This window comes from Oryza brachyantha, chromosome 4, assembly GCF_000231095.2.
Source record: "Oryza brachyantha chromosome 4, ObraRS2, whole genome shotgun sequence".
In the NCBI taxonomy this organism is placed as follows: Eukaryota; Viridiplantae; Streptophyta; class Magnoliopsida; order Poales; family Poaceae; genus Oryza; species Oryza brachyantha.
In genome coordinates this window covers 12,966,910-12,981,276 of record NC_023166.2, presented here as the reverse complement: position 1 = coordinate 12,981,276, position 14,367 = coordinate 12,966,910, and the positions used below count along the sequence as shown (strand labels likewise).

Genomic DNA, 14,367 nt, shown 5'->3' with positions numbered 1-14,367 from the left:
AAATACCAGTCGAACTGAAAATTCAGCCTCGATACAAGGGAGAATAAGAGGGTGTACAGAGAATACGACGACCACGACACGTTTGATTTAAATTATCATCCGTTAACTCATGAATAAGAGCAGGTACAATAGCAAGTTATAAGTATATTTTAAAAAGATAAAAGAGAACAGCTACACACGGACTCCAAGACAAAATATATATATGACATGTGAGACCATGTATCGATATTTTGTAGGTAACTATCGTATGAATTGGCTATTAAATTGACTATAGACGAATTTTGGAGCTAGTAGTTGGCTATACTATTGAACTTGCTCTAACAACCCCGACCGGAAACACTTGCAGAGTGAGGTCGCTCACTCCTACGGTTTGGGACAAATCATCCACGTATTTCTCCGTTAGCCTAGAAAAAAACACGGGTCTTCATCACAACCTTTCACCTACAGTTTGAGGGCAACCGAGCAATTTCAAGAACAGCGTGGATAGGTGTCATAGGTAGGAGCCGAGGGATCGAGGCCCATGGGCCCAACCCCCAGGCGGATAAACAGTACACGCGGTACTGTAGACCGGAGATAGGATAGAATTAAGAGTAAAGTTAGATTAGATCAAGTTTGTTACTTAGGGATTAAGTCTCACTATCTATTGTATCGTCAATCTAATCAAGCAATGAATCAGAGTTAGTCTTTCCCAATCAGAGCCCCTCTCTCATCCCTTGTAGCCGTCGCTGCCCGGCTATTCTCTTGGCGGTGTTTACCCTATGAACCCTAACCCATAACGATAGGGCAGCATACCAAAGTCCGGCAGTGAACTGAAGGAAAAACCGAAGGGCAACGCGCCTTCGTTTTTCTACCGGATCAGTCCGTCCGACAATCTGCTCGCTTTTTCTCGCCAAAAAAAAACACCAGGTTTTCTGGTGTACCAGTTGCTCCATGTTAGCAAAAGGCAAGAGCGCTTTATTTAAAAAAAAAAAGCCAGATCGAGTCCGTGTCACATGGCCTTTAAATTCTTAATCTTACATGAAACCAACTATCAGTTCGTCGCCGTGATTAGGAGAAATTAATCAAGAAAAGACGGGTGAACGCGCAACGCCTGGAGGCTACGGAGGAGAAAGTACAGTATCACTCGATTCGATTCTCTTGTCGTTCGTCACAGCGTCTTCTTCCTGGCGTCCTTGGCCTGGCCCTTCTTGCGGATGCCGACGGACATGTTGAGGAGGAACCTGTCGACGATGGGCTCCGGGAACGCGGAGATGAGGAACCACAGCACCGCGTGCGGCCAGTAGGGCGTGCACCTCGGCTCGTACCCGATGTAGCGCACGGCGGCGCGGGCGTACGTCTCCGGCGACGGCGCGAAGAAGGACGCCTTCTTGATGGACGCCATCTTCGTCGCCGCGTACAGGGGTACCTGAAAATCAGCAAAAACACACCGTTCAGTCAGTCAGTCTGCTCGTTCGTGTGTCATGCGCGCATGATCACCATGCACGGTGGAACATTTTGCGATCCTGATGCAGCAGCTGAGACATAATTGATCAATACCGCACTGCTAATTGCTTAAAACAGTTGTTAAATGGTGCCAGATAAGAACATTCCCGACAGCAACAGCGAGGCTGCGATGCGAAAACGAAAACAGGTAGAGGTCGGCCAACAGATTAGTTTTAAATTGCCTGATAGCAATATGTGAATTTCTCCTATCCTCCTACTGCTTTTATGAAACCGAAGTCATGCCAGTTGCCATGCCCATTAATTTCTTCCACATGCAAATGTTGGTTTGCCTTAGGAGCAGTTGGAGAATTGAAAGCATAGTAGCAGTGCATTTAGTTTTCAGTCATGAAGATTTTAGTTTCTTGTTGGAACGTTATGTCATCATCACCGTAGCCATCCCAGCAAGCACAGCACAGTTCAGTACAAGTTTTTCTGTTAGCAACTTAGGACAGTACGACAAAACCCTGCCATGGAGAAAACTCATAGTTCAGGTAGCCAATGACCTATCACATGTCCTATAGAAACTTCAAGTACTCCATACACAAAAGAGTACTGATAGCAACACCGGCTTATTGTGATGCATCAAAAACTGGATAGCAGATGCAGGGTGGTAAATTTAGAGAAATACATGAGCCGGCAAGGATGGTTATTTCGTACCTGGCACTGCACATCGATGCCCTTGTTCTTGTACTCAACATAGAGGCACCTCGAGAATTGATCAACATACCTGAAAAGATTGAAAACAACGGTTGAATGAATCGCTCAAGTTGACATATGATCCCATTTAAAGTTGAATTCAGTTATATCCAGTTGCAGCTCGGTGTCACACAATTGTGCTGAAGCAAATATCTATGCAAGATTGGCCACATGGAAGAAAACATATATCGATGCTTTTTCTGTGATGAAGTACTGTATCGTCTTCAATTCACACTTCACTCCAAATTTTAAATGTTCTCTCATACTGTCATGAACACTTTGGCAATCAATCCTCCAAATAGTGGAACACATAAAAGCATGTAAAAAAGAGAACCATGTGGATAACTAAATAGATATGTTGCTTTCAAAAGTAAAATCGACATCACAAAGAGGCTGAAAAGTCAGCGTATACACGCTATCAAACAAAGAGCCACCGATCAAGCAACTACTACTCCCTCCACAAGTTTTCCATCAACATGTAAATAAGATTGGCATATAATGATATAATAGCAATTTTATAGTATTTGAGAAGGTACGTCTTGGTATTTAATTTTACATTAAAATTTTAGTATCTCTCGGTACCTACTCAAGAATTGTAAAATTGCTTATGATATAAACTCCTGGAGGTTTCTCCTAAAATGTTGGTGGATATAATGCCCACTAACTCACAATATCAAAGCATAATTATGTACTAATAGATTTAACTAGTGAACATGCGACAAAAAAAAGAAAAAGGGGTTTAGTATGGTTTTAATCATTCTAACTGTGCCAGTCCCCATTCTTGTGGTCCATGTCAAAACAACTAAGAATTCGTTTAAAAAAAGTAAGAACTGTAGTATAGTAGTACTGTAGTAATCAAGAACATATAGAGAAAAGTAGCTACTACTACTAGTGAAGAGTTAAAGTGAAGAAATGAGGAGTACTCACGCCTTGGTGGCGGCGTAGATGCTGTAGAGCGGGTAGGACGGAAGGATGGAGGAGGCGCCGGAGCCGATGTTGACGATGGCGCCGCGCTTGCGCTCCACCATGCCAGGGAGAACGGCGTGGGTGACACGCGTGAGTGCCTCGACGTTGAGGCGGATGAGGTTCCGCATCAGTTCCTCGTCCACCTCGTGGAAGTAGCGCGCGTACGGATAGGACATGCCGGCGCTGTTGACGAGCACCCCGACGTCGAGCCCCCGGATGGAGTCCCTGAGCGCCTCCACCTTGGCGGCGAGCCCCTCGGCGGCGAAGTCGAGGACGAAGGTGCGGACCTCGACCCTGGGGTGCCTCTCCCTGATCTCCCCGGACACGGCGGCGAGCTTGTCGGGGCTGCGGCCGACGAGCACGACGCCCATCCCGACGGAGGCGAAGCGGAACGCCATGGCGCGCCCGATGCCGTCGGTGGCCCCCGTCACGACCGCCCACGCCCCGTACCGCCGCCGCAGGGGCTTCCCCGGGCGGAGGAACGCCGCGTAGAGCCACCTCGCCAGGCGCGCCGAGGCGGCCGCCGCCACGAGGAGGCCCACCCCGGCCAGCGCCAGCGCCCACGCCGGCTGCGTCGACAGCACGTCCATTCCGGAGACCGCGGCGGCAAAGCGAAGCGCGTGCGGGGGGGGGGGGGGGGGGGGGGGGGTGCGCCGCGACGGGAGGCGAGGCGAAGCGCGATCTGTTCGAAGTGTAGATATAGCGCGCGCGGGGCGGGGAGGAGGAGAGGGCGGGCCGGGCTGGCAGGCGGCCTGCTGCTCAGCTGCCGTGGGTAGAGTTGGGTGGGGTTGGCGTGCCACCTCGGCTGAATGGACACGCCACCGTGGAACAGCTGAGGAGATCAGGAGATGGGGAATTTTTTGTTTTCTAAAACATTTTTAATAAATAATTTTATTACTAAATCTTTCGGTTAAATATTTTCACCTTTGAAACCATTTGTTCACGTCACGGTGATTAGTTGATGTGTGAGCGTGTTTCCACCGTAGCAGAATGAGTTGCGTGGTGATAAAAAGTAAGAGGTTTAGTAATAAAATTATATTTATTAAAAGGGTTTAAAAAATAAAAATATAGAGATGTGTGTGAAGTGCATCATGAAAAAAAGTGATTTCTGCGATAGAAATTCCATGTGTGATAGGGACATAAATTAAAATATTCATGGTCTAAGGTTTATGTTACTATTTTTTAGAAAACTATGTTTGTTGTTTGAAAAAGTTTTTTTTAAGACCTCGTTTGAAAAAAGTTGAGGCAACTATATATATATATATATATATATAGTTCTATATTATAAAACGGTCTTCTTTGGATTTTATGAGAAAAATTCCTGTATGGCCCTTTGGCCTAAAGGAATGCATCTTCTAAATTTCTTTGAAATTCCTTAGAAATGCCTCAAAATATATAAATTTGGAGGATTTTTACATGAGGTCCAACCTCTTACAAAAATTTTATGACTCTCTTTTAATTTTAATTCATGTGTTTTTCGTGTGCTCGACCCAAGCAGTCGTTTTCATAGTTTCTCTATCCGTCTATAGGATTTTGGTTGATAGGACACTCTAATATTGTATTTTTCCTTTTACAGTGATTCGAGAATCATGCATTCCAAACAAGCAATGCACTCTGCACGATATATCTCTCCATATATTTTTATTGTATTTTTCCTTTTACAGTGTTTCGAAAATCCTACATTTCAAACGAGCAATGCACTCTGCACAATATATCTCTCCATAAATTTTCAATTTTCAGGTAGAAGTTTCAAAACCCGTGTACGCAATTGCACGGTATATATTTTTCTGTACTGTTTATGCAATGACATGCAATATTAATAATATATAAATACATACTGTATTCTCATGTGCTTGTACATGCAATCATTTTCTCACCACACATGTTATGGGGACTTGCGTTGTACTCTTTATCTCTCATGCAAAATGAGGAGAGACTGTATATTGTCAAACTATTATGGTATGCGTAGAAAAACTAGCACACTTGTTTTTTATGCTAATAAGTCAAAATTTAAATTTTAAACATTAAATTTGAGGTAATTTGGTGGGTTTTCATCACAGTATATTTTTTAATCTTAACTTTTACATCGATAAGAACACATAATATAATTTTTATTCATTATTTTTCTAAATATATTTGTTTTTTCGCTAAAAAGTTAAGCAATCACCCCTTAGTTTCACTCAAAGTTTAGAAAAAAAACTCGAAAGAACAAAATCGTTTGCTATAGTAGGAGAGCAAATACTCCTTGTCTAACATGGAAAATACGAGTAGCAACAGTCTACTGTCTCAGCTCTGCAGCCATGAGCACCTCACTGCAAAAGGCCGAACACTCCTTGTTCCAAGTTCCAGCTCCTCACATGAGATGCATGTATGGGTGAGTGGCCCATACGGATGTGTGGTGGACCGGGACCAGCTCGGTTGGGCGGACAGGTGGTGCAGTTATGGGTTGTTGAGGTTTGATGAGCCGAAGTAAATTGGGGTGGTCAAAGTCCCACAGATGGCAGGCACGCCACCGTATTAAAAACCTCCTTTTTTCTTTTTGAGAACATATCAAAAGCCTCCTGCTTTCTTTCTTTTGTACTCCACAACAGTGCTCGCGCACAAAACATCACATTTTTATCACGCATCGAAATGTCGAACCGATCGTCCTCTTCCTTTCCGTGCCAACGAAAACGGAACTCGCCTCGTGGCCGGATACCGCTACTCGGCGCTCGTCCGAATAGGGATGGCTGTGGATTGGTTCACGGATGATCTGTTATTATCAACTCAGATCCACCAGGCAAACTAAAATTTGTTTTTAAGTTTTAAAAACACATCGATTACCCGTGGAGAACCGTTTGGTCTCTGGACGATGGGTTTGCTCGGCTACTCGCTAACCACCGCCATCACGCCATCACCGGCACCGTACGAACGGTACAAGAGGACATTCCGACGCTTGCACTATAACACGAGCACATGGGGCAACAGTTAAATATTTTAACTTCGAATTTAGAACTGACTTGAAGTTTTTTAAAGTTTTTTTTATTGTAGTTTATTTTTATCCTTAAATTTAAATTTTAGATTAAGGGGTTGTTTAGATGGAGCTAAATTTTTTAGTCCCATGTCACATCGGATGTTTAGACACTAATTTAAAGTAATAAACATAGACTAATAAAAAACTAATTTCATAAATAAGAGCTAATCCACGAGACAAAATTTTTAAGCCTAATTAATCCATAATTAGAGCATGTTTACTATAGCATCACATAGGCTAATCATGCATTAATTAGGCTCAATAGATTCATCTCGCGAATTAGTCCAAGATTATAGATGAGTTTTATTAATAGTCTACGTTTACTATTTATAATAAGTGTCCAAACATTCGATGTAGCCCCCTTGTCCGAAACACCCTTTTATATATATATATATATATATATATATATATATATATATATATATATATATATATATATATATATATATATATAAATATATATATATAATCTTTGTAAATATGGCTAATGGAAAAAGGCAAACAATCACCTTATGAATGACGAGGCTTAGAAACGGCGACAAGGATAATGGAACAAAAGAATGCATGCCAACGGGCAAACACCAACACCATCGCTGCACACAGCAGAGAACTCGGGCTTGTAGTAAAATTACGATGAATAGAATTTGCGTATAAACTCTTCTTGAATGTTTACGAGTGGATTGAAACTACATTGGAAATTTTTGACCATGGATTATAAGCCCATCTGCCCAGATACAATGTATATACCCTGTGTAGAGCTGACCATCCGAATGGATCAGGGATCACAAGGAAAAAAAAATCCCCAGATGAAAAAGCGGGCCTAAAGCACACTTCATTTATAACCAAAGCTTATCTCATGCCACTCTTCGGCTTGATTTTCTTTGTGTCCTTCTTGGAACTAGTCGAAGCACTAGCCTCTTCCTCAGCCTTCTGTTCAGCCTCGAGCACAGCAAGCTGAAGAGGACGAATAATAGTGAGTTACATGTAGAAGACAGAATACCATTTTTGTTTCAAAGAATGCACATTATGTCAATCTACCTCGTCGAGTATGGGTTTCAGTTCCTTGTATCGAGTTTCGGCAAGATCAAAACCATCTTTGCGAAGCTCCTGGCATCAGACAAGCATGAATAAATACAGAACTAATACAATCTGCAAGCTACATAATGCAATGCAGTATGGGCAATGAGGATACTTTAAGAGGAGAAACTAACCTTTCCAGTGTGTTGGGTGTGTTCGTATGCAGCCATTTGCCAGTACCTATCTGTTCTCTTGTAGAAATCTCTTAGTGACTCTCCTGGCTAAAAGTACAAACATGGAAATAAGTGATATATGGTTTTATTTGTTAACTTTAAGCCTGTAGGTAACAAATTATCGGTCAAAAATTCCTCTTAGTAAATAATTTATATATGTCTTTGTCAGGAATTCTTCAGACAAATCTATAACCAAAATATAAAACAATGAAGGTTGATCACAACATTACCATTGGAGTCCTTTGAGAATCAGAAAGACCAAGCATAACCCGGATTTGATCTATCCGAGCACGCTTCTCTTTTCTTCGCAGGTTCTTACGTTCTCCCTTTATTATAGATACAGCGTTGGACATATCGACATTCTTCTCGGCATCTTCATCAGACTATAAAGACAGATTTAGCAGTAGAAATTAATAACCACATCGTAGAACCATCATGCAGCGTCTTAGTCAAAATCCTAATTTCTAATCGAACAGGCCAGAGAGACTATTTTGTCTGTGGCAAAATTGTGGAACACATCAAGTCTATTAAAACAGCCTTGTCTGAAAAATCTGTATTTTACTTTATAGAGAAAATGTAAACATGCCTGAATCAGAAAGTCTTCGCCCACATGAATTTAGCAAGATTTTGTCTAGAACAATCTAATCATGAATCTCATCAGGATTCCCAGTGAACAGGGTTACCAGATGGTTCCAAGCATGTGTGACTGAACCTTGAATACTTTTGCGAGGAATTACCTTGTTAGCCCACGCGAATCAGCTACTCTCTTAGTTCCACATTATAAAACTTTCTAGATTTGACTAGATCCATTCACATATCAATGTATATGTTTTGTTTATGTGTCTAGATTCATTAGCACACATGTGAATCTAGACAACCCCAGAAAGTCTTATAATGTGGAACGGAGGAAATATTAGATATTTAGATAGCAACAAGAACACCTTTCTTTCGTAAAAAGGGTTATTGAATGACTGGGAGGGGGCTTGCATACCTCTTCATCATCTTCATCTGTCTGATCAGCGTCACCCCCACTATCATTGTCATCATCATCATCATCATCACCTTCATCTTCATCATCCTCATCCTCAGAAATTTCTAGCCATTCAGATTCAGATGCCTACAAAAGAAAGATGAGCATGGATAAGCTCAGAAACAAATGGGAATAGTTGAAAATGATAACAGATAATTTTCTGCTATCTCTGATTAAAATAAATAGCACCGTTAATTAAATACCAATATGGCAAAAAGGAAAGGACCAATCTGCAACTGACCGGTATGATACACTTCCACTCATCTAGTTTGCTAAGATTAAGTGAATACATATCATCAAGAGTAATTTCTCTATCTTTCAATTCCATCATTCCTCCATATAAATAGAGTGTATCTTTCCCTACAGCCATGCATGCATTGATCCGACCACTGGGTTTCACTGCCTGTAAGCAGCAAAAGCTAATGAGAAACAAAAGATCATTAGAATGTATGCCAACATCTAATAGAACTGTTGCAACACCTCTGGCAGTATTTCTTGTGTTGTTGAATCAGAGAGAATGTCAGAGTTATTGCCTGAGCCAACTTTATTTAAGGTTAGACTCTTGGTCAAGTGATTGGAAACTCCATGCACAGACTGTCCACCAGTAGTTTCTGAGTCCTCCATAGTCTCATCCTCATCATTACCAAGATTAGCTTCTGCATCATTTGATGATTCTTTTCTTTTGATATCCTTTGTCTATACATGACAAAAAAAAAATCAGTGTAACATGCTTTAAGAATGATCCAAGCATTACTTTATAATCAATGTGACTATGTCGACATATCATACATGCGCTTCTTATTAAAAAAATAAGAGACATTCCATATCTAGCCTAGTCTGTGTCCGAATTATCAAAATGGATTACTGCAGAGTATACTCTGTATCTAGTACCTAAAACCTATAAGCCATAAACAGGAGATGGCTGGTCATACGATGACATTTGAGGAATCACCTTATTTTTAGCAGGCTTGTCTTTCCTGAGCTCTAAAGGATACCTGATACAGCAATGAAAATACTCTGTTCAACAAAGAAACACAAATGTGAAACTAAATAGAAAGCATAACATTTCACATCTAGCTGTTGGGGTCATCGGAGGCGAAGACGGCGATTCTAGCTGCCACGAAGACGCGGGCTGGCACCAACACCCGATTTTTTTAGTTATAGTTGTGTCACCAGTCGAGATGTAAAAGGTTTAAGTTATATTAGGTTTTATTTAGAGAGTCGTATAAGTCAATCTAGTAGTTCTGCAGCTCGAGGGTGAGCTGCTCGAAAGGAGGGATGTAGTGTTATAGGTAGGAGCCGAGGGATCGAGGCCCATGAGCCCAACCCCCAGGCGGATAAACAGTACACGCGGTACTGTAGCACCGGAGATAAGATAGAATTAAGAGTAAAGTTAGATTAGATCAAGTTTGTTACTTAGGGATTAAGTCTCACTATCTATTGTATCGTCAATCTAATCAAGCAATGAATCAGAGTTAGTCTTTCCCAATCAGAGCCCCTCTCTCATCCCTTGTAGCCGTCGCTGCCCGGCTATTCTCTTGGCGGTGTTTACCCTATGAACCCTAACCCATAACGATAGGGCAGCATACCAAAGTCCGGCAGTGAACTGAAGGAAAAACCGAAGGGCAACGCGCCTTCGTTTTTCTACCGGATCAGTCCGTCCGACAATCTGCTCGCTTTTTCTCGCCAAAAAAAAACACCAGGTTTTCTGGTGTACCAGTTGCTCCATGTTAGCAAAAGGCAAGAGCGCTTTATTTAAAAAAAAAAAGCCAGATCGAGTCCGTGTCACATGGCCTTTAAATTCTTAATCTTACATGAAACCAACTATCAGTTCGTCGCCGTGATTAGGAGAAATTAATCAAGAAAAGACGGGTGAACGCGCAACGCCTGGAGGCTACGGAGGAGAAAGTACAGTATCACTCGATTCGATTCTCTTGTCGTTCGTCACAGCGTCTTCTTCCTGGCGTCCTTGGCCTGGCCCTTCTTGCGGATGCCGACGGACATGTTGAGGAGGAACCTGTCGACGATGGGCTCCGGGAACGCGGAGATGAGGAACCACAGCACCGCGTGCGGCCAGTAGGGCGTGCACCTCGGCTCGTACCCGATGTAGCGCACGGCGGCGCGGGCGTACGTCTCCGGCGACGGCGCGAAGAAGGACGCCTTCTTGATGGACGCCATCTTCGTCGCCGCGTACAGGGGTACCTGAAAATCAGCAAAAACACACCGTTCAGTCAGTCAGTCTGCTCGTTCGTGTGTCATGCGCGCATGATCACCATGCACGGTGGAACATTTTGCGATCCTGATGCAGCAGCTGAGACATAATTGATCAATACCGCACTGCTAATTGCTTAAAACAGTTGTTAAATGGTGCCAGATAAGAACATTCCCGACAGCAACAGCGAGGCTGCGATGCGAAAACGAAAACAGGTAGAGGTCGGCCAACAGATTAGTTTTAAATTGCCTGATAGCAATATGTGAATTTCTCCTATCCTCCTACTGCTTTTATGAAACCGAAGTCATGCCAGTTGCCATGCCCATTAATTTCTTCCACATGCAAATGTTGGTTTGCCTTAGGAGCAGTTGGAGAATTGAAAGCATAGTAGCAGTGCATTTAGTTTTCAGTCATGAAGATTTTAGTTTCTTGTTGGAACGTTATGTCATCATCACCGTAGCCATCCCAGCAAGCACAGCACAGTTCAGTACAAGTTTTTCTGTTAGCAACTTAGGACAGTACGACAAAACCCTGCCATGGAGAAAACTCATAGTTCAGGTAGCCAATGACCTATCACATGTCCTATAGAAACTTCAAGTACTCCATACACAAAAGAGTACTGATAGCAACACCGGCTTATTGTGATGCATCAAAAACTGGATAGCAGATGCAGGGTGGTAAATTTAGAGAAATACATGAGCCGGCAAGGATGGTTATTTCGTACCTGGCACTGCACATCGATGCCCTTGTTCTTGTACTCAACATAGAGGCACCTCGAGAATTGATCAACATACCTGAAAAGATTGAAAACAACGGTTGAATGAATCGCTCAAGTTGACATATGATCCCATTTAAAGTTGAATTCAGTTATATCCAGTTGCAGCTCGGTGTCACACAATTGTGCTGAAGCAAATATCTATGCAAGATTGGCCACATGGAAGAAAACATATATCGATGCTTTTTCTGTGATGAAGTACTGTATCGTCTTCAATTCACACTTCACTCCAAATTTTAAATGTTCTCTCATACTGTCATGAACACTTTGGCAATCAATCCTCCAAATAGTGGAACACATAAAAGCATGTAAAAAAGAGAACCATGTGGATAACTAAATAGATATGTTGCTTTCAAAAGTAAAATCGACATCACAAAGAGGCTGAAAAGTCAGCGTATACACGCTATCAAACAAAGAGCCACCGATCAAGCAACTACTACTCCCTCCACAAGTTTTCCATCAACATGTAAATAAGATTGGCATATAATGATATAATAGCAATTTTATAGTATTTGAGAAGGTACGTCTTGGTATTTAATTTTACATTAAAATTTTAGTATCTCTCGGTACCTACTCAAGAATTGTAAAATTGCTTATGATATAAACTCCTGGAGGTTTCTCCTAAAATGTTGGTGGATATAATGCCCACTAACTCACAATATCAAAGCATAATTATGTACTAATAGATTTAACTAGTGAACATGCGACAAAAAAAAGAAAAAGGGGTTTAGTATGGTTTTAATCATTCTAACTGTGCCAGTCCCCATTCTTGTGGTCCATGTCAAAACAACTAAGAATTCGTTTAAAAAAAGTAAGAACTGTAGTATAGTAGTACTGTAGTAATCAAGAACATATAGAGAAAAGTAGCTACTACTACTAGTGAAGAGTTAAAGTGAAGAAATGAGGAGTACTCACGCCTTGGTGGCGGCGTAGATGCTGTAGAGCGGGTAGGACGGAAGGATGGAGGAGGCGCCGGAGCCGATGTTGACGATGGCGCCGCGCTTGCGCTCCACCATGCCAGGGAGAACGGCGTGGGTGACACGCGTGAGTGCCTCGACGTTGAGGCGGATGAGGTTCCGCATCAGTTCCTCGTCCACCTCGTGGAAGTAGCGCGCGTACGGATAGGACATGCCGGCGCTGTTGACGAGCACCCCGACGTCGAGCCCCCGGATGGAGTCCCTGAGCGCCTCCACCTTGGCGGCGAGCCCCTCGGCGGCGAAGTCGAGGACGAAGGTGCGGACCTCGACCCTGGGGTGCCTCTCCCTGATCTCCCCGGACACGGCGGCGAGCTTGTCGGGGCTGCGGCCGACGAGCACGACGCCCATCCCGACGGAGGCGAAGCGGAACGCCATGGCGCGCCCGATGCCGTCGGTGGCCCCCGTCACGACCGCCCACGCCCCGTACCGCCGCCGCAGGGGCTTCCCCGGGCGGAGGAACGCCGCGTAGAGCCACCTCGCCAGGCGCGCCGAGGCGGCCGCCGCCACGAGGAGGCCCACCCCGGCCAGCGCCAGCGCCCACGCCGGCTGCGTCGACAGCACGTCCATTCCGGAGACCGCGGCGGCAAAGCGAAGCGCGTGCGGGGGGGGGGGGGGGGGGGGGGGGTGCGCCGCGACGGGAGGCGAGGCGAAGCGCGATCTGTTCGAAGTGTAGATATAGCGCGCGCGGGGCGGGGAGGAGGAGAGGGCGGGCCGGGCTGGCAGGCGGCCTGCTGCTCAGCTGCCGTGGGTAGAGTTGGGTGGGGTTGGCGTGCCACCTCGGCTGAATGGACACGCCACCGTGGAACAGCTGAGGAGATCAGGAGATGGGGAATTTTTTGTTTTCTAAAACATTTTTAATAAATAATTTTATTACTAAATCTTTCGGTTAAATATTTTCACCTTTGAAACCATTTGTTCACGTCACGGTGATTAGTTGATGTGTGAGCGTGTTTCCACCGTAGCAGAATGAGTTGCGTGGTGATAAAAAGTAAGAGGTTTAGTAATAAAATTATATTTATTAAAAGGGTTTAAAAAATAAAAATATAGAGATGTGTGTGAAGTGCATCATGAAAAAAAGTGATTTCTGCGATAGAAATTCCATGTGTGATAGGGACATAAATTAAAATATTCATGGTCTAAGGTTTATGTTACTATTTTTTAGAAAACTATGTTTGTTGTTTGAAAAAGTTTTTTTTAAGACCTCGTTTGAAAAAAGTTGAGGCAACTATATATATATATATATATATAGTTCTATATTATAAAACGGTCTTCTTTGGATTTTATGAGAAAAATTCCTGTATGGCCCTTTGGCCTAAAGGAATGCATCTTCTAAATTTCTTTGAAATTCCTTAGAAATGCCTCAAAATATATAAATTTGGAGGATTTTTACATGAGGTCCAACCTCTTACAAAAATTTTATGACTCTCTTTTAATTTTAATTCATGTGTTTTTCGTGTGCTCGACCCAAGCAGTCGTTTTCATAGTTTTTCTATCCGTCTATAGGATTTTGGTTGATAGGACACTCTAATATTGTATTTTTCCTTTTACAGTGATTCGAGAATCATGCATTCCAAACAAGCAATGCACTCTGCACGATATATCTCTCCATATATTTTTATTGTATTTTTCCTTTTACAGTGTTTCGAAAATCCTACATTTCAAACGAGCAATGCACTCTGCACAATATATCTCTCCATAAATTTTCAATTTTCAGGTAGAAGTTTCAAAACCCGTGTACGCAATTGCACGGTATATATTTTTCTGTACTGTTTATGCAATGACATGCAATATTAATAATATATAAATACATACTGTATTCTCATGTGCTTGTACATGCAATCATTTTCTCACCACACATGTTATGGGGACTTGCGTTGTACTCTTTATCTCTCATGCAAAATGAGGAGAGACTGTATATTGTCAAACTATTATGGTATGCGTAGAAAAACTAGCACACTTGTTTTTT

General features: G+C 42.8%; 3 protein-coding genes across 3 annotated transcripts; all 3 read right to left on the bottom strand.

The window, feature by feature from the left end:
• Positions 1-931: 931 nt before the first annotated feature.
• Positions 932-3,826, bottom strand: LOC102712253 (very-long-chain 3-oxoacyl-CoA reductase 1-like). Its single transcript, XM_006653475.3, has 3 exons — positions 3,106-3,826; positions 2,140-2,209; positions 932-1,405 (listed from the first exon to the last, which is right to left on the bottom strand). Exons 1-3 carry the CDS (start codon positions 3,732-3,734, stop codon positions 1,148-1,150), a joined length of 957 nt encoding a protein of 318 aa, XP_006653538.2. The 5' UTR covers positions 3,735-3,826; the 3' UTR covers positions 932-1,147.
• A 2,861-nt stretch (positions 3,827-6,687) lies between these two features.
• LOC121054138 (kelch repeat-containing protein 3-like) lies at positions 6,688-9,438 on the bottom strand. Its single transcript, XM_040522974.1, has 8 exons — positions 9,390-9,438; positions 8,918-9,133; positions 8,679-8,840; positions 8,399-8,524; positions 7,638-7,790; positions 7,369-7,455; positions 7,196-7,264; positions 6,688-7,111 (listed from the first exon to the last, which is right to left on the bottom strand). Exons 2-8 carry the CDS (start codon positions 9,059-9,061, stop codon positions 7,007-7,009), a joined length of 846 nt encoding a protein of 281 aa, XP_040378908.1. The 5' UTR covers positions 9,062-9,133; positions 9,390-9,438; the 3' UTR covers positions 6,688-7,006.
• A 727-nt stretch (positions 9,439-10,165) lies between these two features.
• LOC102711972 (very-long-chain 3-oxoacyl-CoA reductase 1-like) lies at positions 10,166-12,997 on the bottom strand. Its single transcript, XM_006653474.3, has 3 exons — positions 12,340-12,997; positions 11,374-11,443; positions 10,166-10,639 (listed from the first exon to the last, which is right to left on the bottom strand). Exons 1-3 carry the CDS (start codon positions 12,966-12,968, stop codon positions 10,382-10,384), a joined length of 957 nt encoding a protein of 318 aa, XP_006653537.2. The 5' UTR covers positions 12,969-12,997; the 3' UTR covers positions 10,166-10,381.
• Positions 12,998-14,367: the final 1,370 nt, after the last annotated feature.

Coding starts and splice junctions, on each gene's coding strand:
- LOC121054138 (XM_040522974.1), bottom strand. CDS start 9,061: ATGGAGGACTCAGAAACTACTGGTGGACAGTCTGTGCATGGAGTTTCC. Junction 8,841..8,917: donor CACAAGAAATACTGCCAGAG/GTGTTGCAACAG, acceptor TGCTGCTTACAG/GCAGTGAAACCCAGTGGTCG. Junction 7,791..8,398: donor CAGATGAAGATGATGAAGAG/GTATGCAAGCCC, acceptor CTGTCTTTATAG/TCTGATGAAGATGCCGAGAA.
- LOC102712253 (XM_006653475.3), bottom strand. CDS start 3,734: ATGGACGTGCTGTCGACGCAGCCGGCGTGGGCGCTGGCGCTGGCCGGG. Junction 2,210..3,105: donor ATCTACGCCGCCACCAAGGC/GTGAGTACTCCT, acceptor CAATCTTTTCAG/GTATGTTGATCAATTCTCGA. Junction 1,406..2,139: donor GCATCGATGTGCAGTGCCAG/GTACGAAATAAC, acceptor GCTGATTTTCAG/GTACCCCTGTACGCGGCGAC.
- LOC102711972 (XM_006653474.3), bottom strand. CDS start 12,968: ATGGACGTGCTGTCGACGCAGCCGGCGTGGGCGCTGGCGCTGGCCGGG. Junction 11,444..12,339: donor ATCTACGCCGCCACCAAGGC/GTGAGTACTCCT, acceptor CAATCTTTTCAG/GTATGTTGATCAATTCTCGA. Junction 10,640..11,373: donor GCATCGATGTGCAGTGCCAG/GTACGAAATAAC, acceptor GCTGATTTTCAG/GTACCCCTGTACGCGGCGAC.